Source organism: Sinocyclocheilus anshuiensis, unplaced genomic scaffold (assembly GCF_001515605.1).
Source record: "Sinocyclocheilus anshuiensis isolate Anshui unplaced genomic scaffold, SAMN03320099.WGS_v1.1 scaffold188, whole genome shotgun sequence".
NCBI lineage: Eukaryota > Metazoa > Chordata > Actinopteri > Cypriniformes > Cyprinidae > Sinocyclocheilus > Sinocyclocheilus anshuiensis.
The window spans coordinates 2,647,680-2,665,299 of record NW_015555768.1 but is presented as its reverse complement, the minus strand read 5'-3'; the positions used below and the strand labels follow the sequence as shown (position 1 = coordinate 2,665,299).

Genomic DNA, 17,620 nt, shown 5'->3' with positions numbered 1-17,620 from the left:
AGCCAATAATACAAAATGAATAACCAAGTTATTAGGTGTTTTAATAATACAAAATGAATAACCAAGTGTATTAGGTAAGTTGAAATAAATATTGATAGTTCATATGAGTGCATTTAATTATATTGTTTTTAAAATAATTGTAATTACAATCAACATGTTCTTTTGTAAAATATTATAGAGTTGCAAAGAGTTAGAAAACATTTTGAGGTAGGAGAGTAGGAGTCCAAAGCAAGTTTTCTCTCCATTTCAATACGCATATATATATATATATATATATATATATATATACAGTGTTGGGGAATGTTAAACAACACAAATATCCTTTATGTATTTAATCCCATTCTATTAACCAATGTCTTTGCTTCTGACCTTCGATGATCCAGTTCAACCGTACTAATAAGCAAAAATGACTCTAGACAAACATTTGTGTGTTTTTTTTTATTGCTGAAGTGTGTTGAAATTTCTTCTTCTGCATTCTACTGTACGGACATAAATTTACATTTCCTTCAGCCTGAGGCTTATTCATTTCACTTTTGGTGTGAAAAGGCTTTTATATTTGCCAAAAATATAACTTTTTTATTTTAAAAACAAACAAGTAAGCCCTGTCCAGATTTTTAAAAGTAACGCGAAAGTAACGTAACGCATTACTTTCCATAAAAAGTAACGAAGTAACGTAATTAGTTACTTTTTTATGGAGTAACGCAATATTGTAATGCATTACTTTTAAAAGTAACTTTCCCCAACACTGTATATATATATACACTGATATTTTCTACACTCTGTTGACAACAGTGTACACTCTGTTGTCAATAAAATAAATTAATCACTATTAATATCATTACTTCCTTTCAGTATTTAGAAAGCAGACTTAAACAGCAATAACAATGTCTAATAATTGATATACGATCATGAAGAGGACGTTCATAAGAAATAATGATTTAAGAACCAATAACGTTCTCAAAAAACAGCAGGGTGAAATCGTTATAAACATCATGTGCCAAGTGCGAACTGCGAAGACTTTTCGTTTGGCGATTAATTGTTCCCATCCGACTTTTATTTTGAAATTGCATAATTTCCTGCTGTTGAAAAAACTCTTCGCTGTCTGTAGCGCTTCTGCATCTTCCGTCGCGGCCCGTCTGTTAACTAGAATTGTGCTTTGGAATTGAAAGCTAATCGATTGAAGATGAATGTGATCGATCATGTGCGGGATATGGCAGCGGCCGGACTGCACTCTAATGTCCGGATCATCAGTAGTTTACTCCTGACCATGAGCACCAACAACCCGTGAGTCTCTCCAGTGCTTCACAATGTAAACACATCTGAGCTGTCGCATGTGAAGTAAACTGTGCGTCTGTCTAGTGATGATATTCAAATTCAACGGTTTGTTTATTAGTTACACCGCAAGTCATACAGAAATGTGTTATTCTGTAAGCTCGTAAGAAGTCAATATAATAAAAGTATTAATGTATTTAAGACCGCAGAGCAACAGTTCACCATGGTAGCCATAGTTTTCCCAATCAAGTTCTCATGAAATACACTGAAATGCATCATGGCAGTTTGCCTCAGTTTCAAGAGATGAACCCAAAGCCATAAAAGTGTGTTTCTCTTTTTCAGTGAGCTTTTCTCACCGTCTCAGAAGTACCAGCTGCTGGTGTATCATGCTGATGCTATTTTCCATGATAAAGAGTACAGGAACGCAGCCTGTAAGTACAACATGGCTTTACAGCAGAAGAAAGTGCTCAGCAAAATATCTAAAGTGCGTCCATCCAGCACAGGCGGCACAACATCTGCAGTTCAGGCACAGGTGAGCTCGATGAGCCTCACACACACATCCACTCAGTACCATCGTTTGTTACATTACCTGGGCTTAATCACTACAGTTTGTATCATTAGGTAAGTTCATGCTAAAGGAATAAATGTAAATAGTACAGTGAATTTTTTTATTTAAAAAAATTGTGACTTGGTATTAGCCACTGTCATTAAAAATATATTATATTGCACTACCATACAGTAGGGTTGTGACGGTGAGGAAATTTTCCCACCGGTTAATCGACGTGTGACAACACCGGTAATACCGGTATCACCGCGGGGGCGGGGCGTTCCCTCTTTTCCTCACTTTCCTTCGCTTTTAAATAGCTTGTAAAAGCGGTGTGCCCATTTTACTTTCACTTTCAAATAGCGGCAATTCGGAGTAAAGCAATTGTTCGTTTTTAGTGCGTTTGAATTTTTCCTCGCTTTCCTTCGTTTTTAAATAGCTTAAAAGCTCCAAAATCACCTTAGATAAACGGCAAAAGTCAACAGGCTTTTCAAAATCCAAAATATTATCTAGTTTCGAAACTAAATCATCCGCGATTGTCTTGTCTGTCTCACCCCATTCTTCTTGTCAGTCAGCTTGACTCACTCTCCTCACTGGATAAATGAAATCTGATCTGTGATGCGACTGTCGTTCGGCACGCTGCATTGAGCAGCCGTGTTCAGTTTTTAATTGTAGTGTCTGTTCTTTTACTGAACTAAATGATTTTTATTACTATAAAAAATCAAAACAACGGTGGGGGTCGGTGCCGCGGTGGGCAAGTGACGTAACCGGTGTTGCGGCTTAACACCGGTATCACCGTCAACACCGTCTATCGCGGCAAGCCTACCATACAGACATTTGGTCAGTAAGATTTTTAAATGTTTTTGAAAGAAATCGCTAATGCTCATCATTGCTGTAATATTGTGAAATATTATTACAATTTATAATAACAGTGCTATTATAAAACGGATAGCTCCGGTCCTTGATTCTAATTGGTTGAGCCAAGTTCGAAGCTGTTGTAAATTACTCTGCAAACATACACCTTTTGTTTACATTTGTGTGTTGCTCGGCAACCACTTTGTTTCTGAGGAACTACATTGTTTGGCGGAAGACTAATGTTTTTATTAATATCATTACACTTTATTTACTCTGTTTTATTTTGTGAAACCTTACTACGTATATGGAATAACCGTTTTATAAAAGCAATAAGCCCCGTGAAGCCATGGTTTACAGTGATTTAATAACAGCTAAGGGGGTTGTAGGCACTCCGCTTCGTTTATATAAATTGACTGTAAACCATGGCTTCTTGGGGCTTACTGCTTTATTTTAATATACTTTAAAATGTAATTTTATGAATTTTCAGCATCATTACTCTAGTCTTCAGTGTCACATGATCCTTCAGAAATCATTCTAATATGCTGATTTAGGGCTGAAGAAACATTTCTTATTATTATCAATGTTGAAAACATTTGTGCTGCTTAATATTTTTTTGTGGAAATCATGTAAATTTGTTTCATGATTCTTTAAGAGAAAATGCTAAAGAACACCATTTATTTGAAATAGAAATCTTTGGTAACACAAAATGTCACTTTTGATCAATTAAAGGTTTTCTTGAATAAAAGTATTAATTTCTTTCAATTAAAAAAGTCTTACTGACCTCAAACCTATGAACGGTAGTGTATATATTATATTATTTATATTATATTATTGCTATTGAATTGTTATTCTTTTTTGGCAGAAATTATTATTATTATTTTGTCAGGAAAAAAAAAAAAGATTGTGTGAAATAGTAATAGTGATTACCGAATCATGTCTATTCAAACATGACTAATTATTATGATTTCATAGAATTGATAAGATTTGTTGTTGCTGTGGCGTTTTGGTGGAAACGGAGATTTTTGTAATGGCTCCTTTATTTCCCATGTTTCTATTTGAATTCATTTGAATGGAGTTAACCAACTCTGTGTTCATCAACTACAGAACTTCCCGTCAGAGATTGAAGTGAAATATAAAATCGCAGAGTGTTATACTATTCTGAAGCTGGATAAAGATGCCATATCCGTGCTGGAGGGAATCCCTTCACGCCAGAGAACACCAAAGGTGTGTTTTCACACGCGGTCTAGTGCTTTTTTTGTTTTACAAATCTGTGTGTGTGTGAATCTAACAAGCTAATATACACATAATTATTAAGTCTAAGAAGTGGCATAAAAGAGCACTTTGTTTGATTGTTTTCCAGATCAACATGATGCTGGCGAATCTTTACAGGAAGGCTGGTCAGGAGCGTTCAGCCGTCACAAGCTATAAGGAGGTGTTGAGACAGTGTCCTCTGGCTCTTGATGCTATTATTGGTCAGTAAGAATACAGCCGTGTTCCTGTGGTGGTACATCTTGTCCTTTCTTTGTCTTGAAAGTTCACTCTGAACCCAACATTAAAGCCTCGTCCTGTCTGCTCCGCTGCAGGGCTTCTGTCTCTGTCGGTGAAGGGGGCAGAGGTCGCTTCCATGACGATGGACGTGATTCAGAGCATCCCGAATCTTGATTGGCTGTCTGTCTGGATTAAAGCACATGCTTTCACACACGGAGGGGACAATCAGAGAGCCATCAACACTATCTGGTGAGGATAGGACACTCAGTTCAATTGGGCTTTTCATGATCAAATTCAGGATTTCAGTAAAGCAACTTTCATTTCTTAGCTGTTGTGAGGCCATGGAAACATTTTGGAATAATTAAAAAACTTTTTTTTTCTGTAGCAATCTTTACATTTATACATGTTTTATAAATGTTTTTTTTTTTAATAAATAAAATTGTGTGATTTGGTATTAGCCACCACTGTCATCAAAAAGTATGATCTTGTATTAGATTAGATTAGATTTTGTTGTTGTATTATTTATATGCTATTATAGTATTTATGAATATATTTTGAATGAGCTTGTTTAATATTTTCACTTTTCATTTTAGTAATTTTGTCATTTATTCGTTTTTTTTTAATATTTATATTTAGCTTTTATTATTTCTGTTTTAGTCATTTTAGTACTTGAAGTTTCTTTTTTTAAGTTTTAGTTTTCATCTTATTTTTATAAAAAAAAAATTATTTCAGCATTATTTCAATTAAAAATTATTTAAAATAGTCTTAGTTAACAATAACAATGATTATATATGGTATTTAAACTATTAGATTATAATAGATTCACAGTCATTGTATTATTTATTTACTCTTATAGTATTTAATATTTTGAATTAGCTTTTGTATTTTTAGTTTTCTTTTTAATTTTAAGTTTTAGCAATTTTGTTATACAATATTTTTAATATATTTTAATACTTATTTCAGTCAGTAGTCAAGGCAAAAAAAAAATTTTATTCAAACAATTTCATTCAAGTTTAAGTTTTCATGCGATATTTATTTTATTTCAGATTTCAATTAATAATTTTAGTTATTAATAACAATGATTATTTAGTTTTGTAGATTTCCCATGCAAAAATATTTAGAAAGTAATTGCTCACCTGTCACGTGCGTAGCTCTTATGTGTGAGTTTTTGTTGACTAGTCCATCTCTCCTCAGCTCTTTGGAGAAGAAGTCACTCTTGAGGGATAACGTTGATCTTTTAGTCACTCTGGCAGATGTGTACTTCAGGGCTGGAGACACCAAAAACTCCATCCTGAAGTTTGAGCAGGCACAGATGCTCGACCCTTACCTGATCAAAGGTGCATGGCATCAACCAGTCATTTAACAATCTAGATACACTGCATGACGATTATTGTTTGTTTGAATGAGATGATCATGCTGGTTTGCAGGTATGGATGTATACGGCTATCTTATGGCTAGGGAGGGTCATCTGGAAGATGTGGAGGTTCTCGGAGGACGATTGTTCAACATATCTGACCAGCATGCTGAGCCCTGGGTCATATCTGGGTGAGTTTGACCTTCTCCTAATGTGTCTGAAACGCGGTTGAACGCTCTTATTGTTTTGTTTTCCCCAGATGTCACAGTTTCTACAGTAAGCGTTACTCTCGTGCCCTGTATCTGGGAGCTAAAGCCATCCAGCTGAACAGCAACAGTGTGCAGGCGCTGCTCCTGAAGGGGGTGGCGCTGAGGAACATGGGCCGAGTGCAGGAAGCCATCATACACTTCAGAGAAGCCATGAGACTGGCGCCCTGTCGTCTGGACTGCTATGAAGGCAAGAAAGAATTTCACGATAATAGGGATATAATGTTGTTATGCATATTTTGTAGGGTAGATCTTGATAGTTTTGTGCAATAAAAGTTTATAGATATTTAGTCTATTGATTTGCTGAATATCTGTTAGTTACTGTCCTGTTTTATAAAGGTTAGACAAATCTCACAGTCTTTGTCAGTCATCTCATAGTGATATGTCCCTTGTTTTCAGGTCTGATTGACTGCTATCTTGCCTCTAATGGTGTCCGGGAGGCTATGGGAATGGCCAACAATATTTACAAGACCCTGGGAGCGAACGCCCAAACTCTCACCATCCTGGCCACAGTGTGTCTGGAAGATCCCATGACCCAGGAGAAGGCCAAGACTCTGCTGGACAAAGCCCTCGCTCAGCGGCCCGACTATACCAAAGCTGTCGTGAAGAAAGCAGAGCTCCTCAGTATGTCAAAAAGTCACATGTCTTTCTATGTTAATCGTAAACTGTGCAATTATTTCATTATGATTTATTTTGTTTATTATATTTTTTCGATGTATTCTTGTTTTTGTTGTTGTTAATTGATTATGATTTATGGATTTAATTATAATAATTTTATTTAATAATAATATTTATTTTTTTATTTTTTTTATTTTTTTTATTTTAATAGTGATTTATTTATTCCATTTGTCATTTTATTTATTTTATTGTTATTATTATAGTTTTCTTTATTAACTAGTTATCATATTAATTACATTATTTCCTATTTTTAATTTTATTATAATTTTTATTATACTTTTTCTATTATTATTATTTTTACTTATTTATTCTTCTATTGTTAAATTATCATTATTATCTATTTTATGATGTTATTATAACTTTTTATTTATTAATTACATTATTATTATAAATTATTATTATTTTATTTTTTGTATTATTTATATGATTTCCTATTTATTAATTATATTATTATTTTATACTTTTCTAGTTATTATTTTTTCGTTTATTTATTCTTCTATTTATTATTAGTTTTATTATTATTTAAAATGAGTCACTAATAAATAATTTTTTTAAGTTATTATAAATAATTTTATTTTAAAATGACAATTATTACACATTTTATTTTATCAATTAATTCGTAGTAGTAATTTATTTTTATGTATTTGTTTTTCTATTTGTTTATTTTGTTCATTATATAGTTTATTATTATTGTTGCCGTTTTTGTTCTTTAACTGTTATGAAAGTTAGTTATGAAATAACACACATTATTGTTAATAATTAAGCTTCAAAAGCTGATATTTTGGTGTAATGCTGTGTAAAATCTAAATTGTTTTCATTACAGGTCGAGAACAGAAGTATGAGGAAGGAATAGCACTTCTACGGAACACTTTAGCCAATCAGAGCGACTGCGTGCTGCACAGGATGCTGGGGGATTTTCTCGTAGCTGTTAATGACTATCAGGAGGCCATGGACCAGTACAGTATAGCGCTAAGGTAACGTCATCCACACTGTACGGTACAATCTTAAACATTAGAGTCGAGCAAAACTGACTGTTCTATTCCTCTTCTGTAGCCTCGATCCGAATGACCAGAAGTCTCTGGAGGGCATGCAGAAGATGGAGAAGGAGGAGAGTCCCACAGACGCCACGGTGGAGCTGGACGGGGACGATATGGAGGGCAGCGGGGAGGAGGGAGATCTGGAGGGCAGCGACAGCGAGGCGGTGCAGTGGGCCGATCAGGAGCAGTGGTTCGGCATGCAGTGACCCTCAGCACTCATTAAGAGACTCTTCAGAAAAACATCCACACTCATGGATTTTGATGTGTGAGAGTGGAGAGATGCCATTATTGCTCACTGCTGCTGTCTAGTGGTGAGTTACGAACACTGACTTTATTCGGATTTGTGGATGACATTTGGATTTGTTTGGTAGCTTGTCCTTAAAGTTTCCAGTTTTGTCATATCCAAAGATTATCTTTCTCATACAGCACTACACAGATTCAGTCTGTCGCCAGCTTGGCCACAAGGATGGTATAATCTTTTTTTCAACAGTGTGTCTACAGTGCTGCAGATGTTGGACTAAATACACAAATGATTCACTCTTAATGTATTTTCTAACAGTTTTTAAACATCATGGGCTTCACTTTTGCTGTTTTGGGTTAAACACAGGACTAGGCAACTGTGCTACTTATTTTTCATAAAGGTGTCAGATCTGTCATTTGTTTTGCATGCTCTAAGCTTTTTTCAGTAAAAGTGATGATTGTTAGAGACGTCTTTTAAATGAACCACAATCACACAAAATCTTTGTTTTTTTTCTGATTTGGTGTGTAATGAAAACATGTCAAAGTCGTATATCACGCCAAAATAAAAAGAAAATGTTTTGTGTAGAAAATGAATCCTGTTAGGAATTTCACATTTTTATGGCATTCAAGTACATTTCACCCATTCATTTAATGCTCATTCAGCGTGGTGATTTCTATTAAGATAATGCAGCGATACTATTTAAATGTTCTTGTTTTTTTGCTTTGATGAAAATTTTTATATTAAGAGATTTATTGCTTATGCAACAGTGGTTTATTTTATGCATTTTTTTCCCCCCTTTTGGTTGTGGTGTGAATAACTCCTATAAATTCATTTCTGTAGCCCTATGCGCATTATTTTTTTTCATTGTCTTGTTTTGTTTCTGTATTGTTGTAAATAAGGCTATTTTTAAATGTTTTTGAATTAAAATCATGGCATGAAAACTGTTGACGTGCTCAATGTTACTAAACAGAGTATCTCTTTTCCTCATACAAAATCGTGTTGACAAGGTAAAGAAACAGCAGTGCAACCATGTAATATCATTTTATTAACCACAAGTCTTTGTGATAATTACAACACTGATTCAGCAGCGCCCGCTCTCCGTTGTCATGGGCACTGCTGTAAAAGACCGCCTGTCTCTCAATGTCACACACACCTAACACCTGAAATGAGCCTCTGCTTTAAAACATACTGCACATCCCTGTGCAAAGCAACAAGAACAATCAGTTTTGGTTAATTTAAAAGATCTGAGGAGAAACGATGCCTTTTTTCACTAATGGCATCTTTTGTCTTTTCAAATGAAATATTGCAGTGCTATACAAGAGTTTCTAACAACAGGGGACATGCACCATGAAAACTGCTGTAATGTTTAATGCATTGTTTTTTTTTTTCTCCAAATTTCACTGGCTTCAGACAGTTTAACCTGGAATATCAGTGTTCAATGTTTGAGCTTCTTCTAAACTAATGACACAAATTCTTAGGTTTTAGCACAGTTGACATGCAGGCCTAGAAAGATGTGTGGAGCTGCCGAAAACAACATGCACTAAAGTCAAGAAAACCTCACAGCTTCTGCAAGGAATACAGAGAGCGGATTGGCTTAATCATCCCGAGCTGGAGAGAGAGAGAGAGAGAGATGGCAAAATAAGGACACATTTGAAAACAAATGAAAAACACAACGATACTGTATACATAAGGAAATGTGATGTCATGCAACTATAGTTAGACATGATTAAATGCCTCTTTACAGAGTTACATACAGGTCCTTTAGAAACATTGTAGAGACAGTTGCACGACGTCAGTCAATCTGGTGCAGGCAGCAGTACAAACAAACATGAGGTTGTGAATGTGTATTATGTGAGCAGTACTCACTCGCTGATGCACACAGGACAAAATTATTAGTTTTAATAGCAAATTTAATCATGCATGTCTGTTGGGCACCTGCAGTAAGACACTTTTACAAGAGAACTGATTATTATTATTTTTAAAGGAAGAAAAAAAAAATTTGGACCCCTAATTAATCAATTGTGCCATTTATAGATGTAAAGAGGTCCCGTGTAATAATGCCAGGGTTTTAATCTCAGAATTCATCCTAGATATAACAAAAAAAAGGGATCATTTGTGCTCAGTTCATTTACTCAGCATCTAGTATTTACACACATACATTACAGTAAAAATAATTCATCTATAATATTATAATCACTACACTGTCTCTGTAAATACATCCAGCACATGAAAAAGTAAACATCTTCCGAGGATCTACGCAAAGCATATTCTAAACACACTGTCAGTGTCATGTCTTTTTTACTAAAGCATTAATAAAATAAAACCATGAACAGCTAGTGTTTTAGTTGAAGGAAAGAAGTACATTTGGCTAGTCTTCTATCGAGCAAAAATAAAGTCAGGAAAGGGGTCCTAAGAAAGCAACGGACGGAACTGAGGTAGCTGCAATCTACTTAACACCGAGGAATCCTTTTTGCTTCAAGCGAGGAAAGGAAACAGAAACGACATGGGTGACGATGCAGTGGAAAACATCTAAATATAACCCAAATGCACATTCGCTCTTTTTGGCCCAGCGGACTCAAAAGGCTATAAAGAAATCTTAGAGCTCTGAGCCAAAAATATCCAAAGAAATCTGATCAATTTTTCATCTCTGCATTTTAAGCATCCAAAAAAGGCCATAAGGGGGACCTGAGAAAATATACACCTTTCATAAGAAAAAAAAAAAAAGTGCTTAAAATGGAATGATAAAAAAAGGAACATACTATTCTCCGACAACAATATGCCATATATGAGGATAAACATTATATATACACTTAAAAAAAAAAAAAAATGAAACCAGGCTGAAATGCATGTGCAAATGTGAACGGGTGACTGTTGTTCCTTGTTAATGTTTCTTCTCTGGTTATTTGGAGTCATGTGTTAGCTTGGATGGGTCAGGAGGACCAGAGCTGCTGGGTTATGTTAGTGTCTGTGCCGTACAGCCACACCACTAGAGGGATTGTCAGAGCTACGAAGGGCCAGGAGACGCCCTCAGTGCATGCAGAGAGGGACCAGCCTCTCTTGTCGGGCTCCTGGTCCAGGTCTTTACCGGGCTCCAGGTAGTTCCTCGCGATGAATTTGAGCAGCTCGTCCATGAGGATGACAGGCAGTGAGATCTTCAGCACCATCAGCCACTGGGTCACATTCAGAGCGGTGATCTGGAAGATGACCTGAGGAACAACAGAGGGTGAAGCAAAGAAAATATGGAATGAAACGGGGATCGACACCAAGGCTTTCACAGACACCAGTGTACCAACAGCCTACAGGCTTTAATGATATTTTATTTAATAAACATTGACAATAACGGTCTTTTATTATACTATTATTTAATATAATAACATTCTATTTATTAAATTAATTAACTATTTATTAATGATATATTTTATAATATAAATAAGCATAAAAATAGAAAGTAATAAGTAATAACATGTCCACACAATTTTTAAAAGGATTTCTCAACGTAAAAAGTATTTATTCATATAGTATTCAATATAGATTTCTTTATTTTAAATAATAATAACAACTATAGATTTTAGAATAACTATATAGATTTTTCTGAGTGACATGGATATATACTGTGTGTATATATATATATAAATAAATCTACATTGTTTATTCATTTATATATAAAAATATATAACTGAAATTAATAAGTAAAAATATGATAAATATAAACAAAATAAGTGAATTATAAAAATAAAAACAAATAAATATTAAATAAATAAATGACAGACATGATAAATTACTCATTTTAAAATAACATTAATTTATATTATGCTACTACTACTACTCTGAGTGTTAGGTAGTAATAGTAGAAAAATATTTTACAAATAATTTTCTATTTTTTTAAATGATAGATTTTTCTAAGCGAAAAAGTATTTTAATCATATTTTAAGTATTTAATCAATTTTAATATATGCGTGTGTGTGTGTGTGTGTGTGTGTGTGTGTGTGTGTATATAAGTGGTGTGCGGTGGTGTTCTGAAATTATTATTATTATTTTTAATCAAATGTAAATTCATGTCCCAGTCACATTTTCTTGGTTAAATAAACATTGCTTACACTATCAGAAAAAAAACAAACAAAAAAAACAATTCTACTTTAACTTGATGAGATTCATACTTGGCTTTAATTAATAAAATATTGATTACATTGGTGTAAAAGTATAGTGTTTTTAAGCATTTTACATTTATTCCAAAATAATAACTCCAGGCAGAAACAATTTAATATATTTTATTTGTGAACTTATGTTCAGCTATTCTTTTTAATATTTAACTTTTAACTAAATGTTCCGTTGTCTAATTTGTACTTTTTCAGATCATCCGTCATTAAAGCCCGGTAAATATTGAATTTGTTGAGATAGTGAAGTGAATTTGTTAAATGTGAGCCAAAATCATCACAATTAAAAGAACCAAAGACTTAAACTACTTCAGTCTGTGTGCATTCAATTTAATACACGAGTTTCACAATTTGAGTTGAATTACTGAAATAAACTTTTCCACAACATTCTAATTTATTGAGATGCACCTGTATGTGAAATAAATAGTGTAGTTGGCACAAATTGTCAAATCAAAAGAAAGGTTCTGAACTTTGTCCACAAAACTGTTAATAGAACCATTTAGAATTGCATTATAACTTGTAAGAGTAAAATAAACATTTGGATTTTTGTGAAAGTGAACCTGGAGTGCATACCGGGTCCATATTCAGAGTTTGTGTGGAGCAGTAGTGGAGAAATAAATGTTCCGTTATAGATATAATTCTATTCTGGGCCCCAAGATTATTTTTGACATCGGGCACTTAATGATCTATAGTGTTAAGATGCATCATGATGGGGGCCTACCGGCAGCGGATCCACGTAGAGGATGAGGAAATGAAGAGACATGGAGAGGCAGATGGCTCCCAGCAGCCAGATGTTCTCCCAGGGAGGCATGCGCAGCAGAGACTGATTCTCTGACAGACTGCAGGAAGAACAACGACACGTTTACTTGGGTTCAATAGCAACACAAAGCTTGTTTTTAATCACCATCATGCCGGAGTCTAGATGTCAGGTGGATGGTGACTGACCTGTTGAGGGCGTTACACATCTCGATGGTGACCAGCACAGACAGGGCCATGGTCATGGGGTATGGAGACTCGAACAAGTTGCACTCCAGGTCCTGGAAGTCAGGATTATCAGGAGAACACTGGAGGAAATGACTCTGAGAGGACAAGAGAGAAATAGTTACTACTTAGATGCTTAGTTACTACCACTACAACAATTTATATACAAAATATATTAAAGAATATAAATAAATTCTATATAACAACAACAATTCTCATTATATAATAAAACCGTATTAAATATTTACAAATATATATGTACATACCTTTAATAATAATAATCATGTATTATTATATTAATTTAACAAAATGATACATGTATATAAAATGTAATTATATGATATATAAAATTAATTTAATTTATTAAGTAAGTAATGTATGCAAGTAAGTAATGTATGCAAGTAATGTATGCAAGTAAGTAATGTGTGCAAGTAATGTATGCAAGCAAGCAAGCAATTAAATAAGTAAATAAATAAGTAAATAAATAAATAAATAAATATAAAACATTGATCCAAAGTAGACAGTAACGATTTGTACATTGTTACAAAAGAGTTATATTTCATATCAATGCTGTTCTTTTGAACTTTCTATTCATCCTAGAAAAAAAAATATTAAGCAGCACAATGGTTTTCAACATTAATAATAATAAAAAATATTTATTGAGTCTCGCATATTAGAATGATTTCTGAAGTGACACTGAAGAGTAATGGCTGCTGAAAGTTCAGCTTTGCAATCACAGCAATAAATTACACCATTGTTTATAATGACTCTATTTTACATTATTATTATTTTTTTTTATTATTATTAAGAGTCCAAAAAATTGTGCTGCAATCGGTCAAAGCTAGGTCAGCTTTTTAACGGTTTAAATGTCAAACAAATCTTTTAGACATTCAAATTTTTTTCTTTAAATGACAAAAATGTAACCAGTCTAGTTTTGGTGAAAAACTAAGCATTTATGTGTTATTGCATCAGACTCTGTGTGACCCAGCCTTAAGGCTACAGTTTTAGTCACACACATTTCATTTATTTTAAAAACAGAGATATATACCAGCTGGTAAAATGTGACCATTGGACCGTCATCAGCAGCAATGAACCACCAGGCTGCAGCTCCTACAGTCGCAGCACCCACATAACCTGAGAAACACAACACACACAAGATAACAAGACTTAACAGACCAGCAATACCGGATATGTACATTTTTCTAGGTTGTCATCAAATGACATATGCAAACTCTTAAATCATAGCCACTAGGGTACATAAGTCACGTTTGTGACTCACAGCCGATGGCCAGGTATCTGAAAAAGAGCCATCCAGAGATGAGGGGCTCCTTGGCGTTGCGGGGGGGCTTGTTCATGATGTCCAGGTCAGGAGGGTTGAAGCCCAGAGCGGTGGCGGGCAAACCGTCAGTCACCAGGTTCACCCACAGCAGCTGGACGGGGATCAGGGCCTCAGGGAAACCCAACGCAGCGGTGAGGAAGATACTGTGGAGGAGTCCAACATATTAGCAACATACAACAAATGGAAACGGAACTGAAAACCACAACCGGACTGACCAGACGACCTCGCCCACATTGGAGGAGATGAGGTAGCGGATGAACTGCTTCATGTTGTTGTAGATAGCTCTGCCTTCCTCAACGGCAGCCACAATGGTGGAAAAGTTGTCATCAGCGAGGACCATCTCCGAGGCTGTCTTGGCCACGGCAGTGCCAGAGCCCATGGCGATGCCAATCTCTGCCTTCTTCAGGGCAGGGGCATCGTTCACACCATCTCCTGTCTGCAGAGACACAACTGCTCAGCCAAATAGGACAATCAAACACGATTGAGCTAAATCACTGTCCATTTACACCATACGGCCACCTACCATGGCTGTGATCTCATCAAAGCCCTGCAGGAACTCCACAATCTTGGACTTGTGCGAAGGCTCGACACGTGCGAAGCAGCGGGCAGTCATGACGGCCTCTCGCTGGGCGTGAGGTGAAAGGTCGTCAAATTCGCGGCCAGTGAAGGCCATGCGGTTGATGTCATCGTCCTCTGAGAAGATGCCGATGCGTCTGCAGATGGCCACAGCCGTGCCTTTGTTGTCGCCGGTGATCATGATGACCCGGATGCCAGCGTGGCGGCAGAGCTTGATGGAAGCGGCCACTTCTGTACGAGGAGGATCCAGCATGCCCACACAGCCCACGAAGGTAAGATCCGACTGGCAGATGGGGAGGAGAGGGAAGTTTAGAAAAAAAAAACTTCAGTAGCTGGCTAGATAGAGACAGCTAACTAGACACAAAGATGCTTTATTAGATACTGTGGATAAATACATTTCTAGATAGTTAAAATACTTAATTGGATAGCTATCTAGCTAACTAGTTGGATAAACACTTTTAGATAGTTAACTAGTTGGATAAATAGTTTGCTAGATAGAAAGCTAGTGAGACACACACAAAAATTATATTAGATGGACGTTATTACCTAATGAAATACTTTATTAGATAGCTAACTAGCGGGATCAAAATTATTTTTTTAGACATAACTAGCAAGACAGAAAATGGTTTATTAGACAAATGGTTTATCAGGAAGCTAGCAAGACAAAAAGATAATTAGATACCTAGATACATTACTAAATAGTTAAATAGTTACATTACTAAATAGTTAAATAGTTACATATTGTATTATATAGCAACCAGCATGATGGACTGTTTATTTAACGGTTAACTAAACTGATTAAAACTATCAATCTAGCTAGTTAACAATAATAGTTTATTAGATGGCAAGCTACCAAAAAAAACAACTATTCTTTATTAGAGAGCTAGACGTTACTACACAGGTAAATAGTTAGATACTTAAGATAGCTAACTAGCTAAATGTAAAAATACTTTAATATAACTGATTTATTTATGTAGCTAACTAATAGTTAACTATAAGATAGCAAACAGCTAGTGGGACAAAGATATTAGATAGATAGCTAGATATGTTATTAGATACTAATACTAATAACTAGCTAGCTAGTAATTTGATTGCCAACTAGCTAGACAAATGAACACTATTAGATAGTTAACTAGTTTCATAAATAGTCTATTAGATAGGAAGCTAGTGAGACGCAAAGGTATTTTTGTAGATAGCTAGATACATTACTAGATAGCTTGATGTTAAATAGTTTAGATAGATGGCTGAACAGTTTAACAGATAGTAATCTACCAAGATGCAAAGAAACCTTTTAGATTATGTTAACCATTAGACAGTAATATATCTAGATAGATACTTCAATAGATAGCTAATTAGCTAGATTAAAAATTGGTGTATTAGGTAGGTAGCTAACTAGATGGCTAACAGAGTGCAAAGACACTTTTATTAGAGAGCTAGATGTTACTAGATGGCTATCTAGAAAGTATTTATCTAAACAGTAAAATGGAAAAATTATTTATTAGCTAACTAGCAAGATGAATAAATAGTTTATGAAACTTGTTAGATACTAGACAGCTATCTAACTATTTGGATAAACGCTTTATTCTATAGCTGTGAGCATGACACAAAGACTGGCATAATGCAGTATTGTACAAGTTCAGTAACTCAGTCACCTCATACTCCGCAAAGCGGGCCGTTTCTGACAGGATCATCTCCTCTTTCTTCAGCGGACTATCGCTGGTGGCCAGTGCCAGGCAGCGCAGGGTATCGCGGCCAGTGCCATACTCTCTGATCACAGACAAGATCTTATCCTTGATGCCTTGAGTCAGGGGAACCCTGGATCCACCCACACGCACGTACGTGCACCTCTCGATCACTCCCTCTGGAGCTCCCTGAGGAAGACACAGCTGTTTATCAATCTGAAAAACCTGCCAATACAACAACTCCGTATATAACAAACAAGTATCCGGTTAGTACCTTGATAAACATCTTAGCAGTAGAGGATTTGGCCTTGTTGGGGGAACAGTACACAGACATGGACTTCCTGTCTCTGGAGAACTCCAGGGTGAACTCCTTCTTCATCAGCTGCTTGATCACCTACGCATACACACATATTGAGTTATTAAATCATGATTAAACAAGTGCTTGCATAATTATTTACTAATCGTATAAATATTTACTGAGTTGCAGGCGTTGGCTCTCTCGATCGTCGACAGGCTGCTGACGTCAGTGTCAAAAACGTTCATCTTTTCCACCAGGCAGGTCAGAGCCGTCTCCGTGGCTTCTCCAACCTTCTCATAAACGCCTTTAGACTTAAAGAGAGTTAGCACTTATCACCAAGTGTGGAACTGAACTTCTGATGAAGCTTTTTATAGTGACTGTTCTACTTCCGACAAACATGGTTAGAGATGCAATCAAATTAAATCTTGAATTATCCCAAGAATGATTACATAATATATTTATTAAAAGTGTATTATATCTAGTAATCATATCTAATATATGCCTCGGAAGACTAAATTAAACTACAATAAAATATGAAACTGGCCAGAGACATTCATGATGACGACATACATGTCTCACTAGCGTTCAAAATTTTGGAGTCAGTACATTTTTTAAAGGGGTCATATGATGCGGTTTCAATTTTTCCTTTCTCTTTGGTGTGTTACAAGCTCTTGGTGCATAAAGAAGATCTGTAAAGTTGCAAAGACTAAAGTCTCAAATCCAAAGAGATATTCTTTATAAACGTTAAGAGTCAACCACGCCTACCTAAAACGGCTCGTTCTAACACGCCCCCACATGTCTACGTCACGATGTGGGAAGATTTGCATAACGCCGCCCAAATGTTCACGCAAAGAA

General features: G+C 35.4%; 2 protein-coding genes across 2 annotated transcripts in view; one reads left to right on the top strand and one right to left on the bottom strand.

The window, feature by feature from the left end:
* Positions 1-1,048: 1,048 nt before the first annotated feature.
* On the top strand, positions 1,049-8,637 carry LOC107674331 (anaphase-promoting complex subunit 7-like). Its single transcript, XM_016468277.1, has 11 exons — positions 1,049-1,284; positions 1,615-1,804; positions 3,776-3,895; positions 4,032-4,143; positions 4,255-4,408; positions 5,354-5,496; positions 5,587-5,704; positions 5,773-5,969; positions 6,179-6,403; positions 7,281-7,431; positions 7,511-8,637. Exons 1-11 carry the CDS (start codon positions 1,184-1,186, stop codon positions 7,698-7,700), a joined length of 1,701 nt encoding a protein of 566 aa, XP_016323763.1. The 5' UTR covers positions 1,049-1,183; the 3' UTR covers positions 7,701-8,637.
* Positions 8,638-10,436: 1,799 nt separating this feature from the next.
* LOC107674294 (sarcoplasmic/endoplasmic reticulum calcium ATPase 2-like) overlaps positions 10,437-17,620 on the bottom strand; it is a 27,623-nt gene continuing 20,439 nt past the window's right edge. The window contains exons 10-19 of the mRNA XM_016468233.1: positions 16,945-17,076; positions 16,742-16,861; positions 16,438-16,656; positions 14,733-15,068; positions 14,425-14,645; positions 14,150-14,352; positions 13,919-14,004; positions 12,835-12,968; positions 12,611-12,728; positions 10,437-10,941 (exon numbers count right to left, since the gene is read on the bottom strand). Coding sequence (XP_016323719.1) covers positions 10,666-10,941; positions 12,611-12,728; positions 12,835-12,968; positions 13,919-14,004; positions 14,150-14,352; positions 14,425-14,645; positions 14,733-15,068; positions 16,438-16,656; positions 16,742-16,861; positions 16,945-17,076 — 1,845 coding nt within the window. The 3' untranslated portion in view covers positions 10,437-10,665. The remainder of the gene's footprint in view (positions 10,942-12,610; positions 12,729-12,834; positions 12,969-13,918; positions 14,005-14,149; positions 14,353-14,424; positions 14,646-14,732; positions 15,069-16,437; positions 16,657-16,741; positions 16,862-16,944; positions 17,077-17,620) is intronic.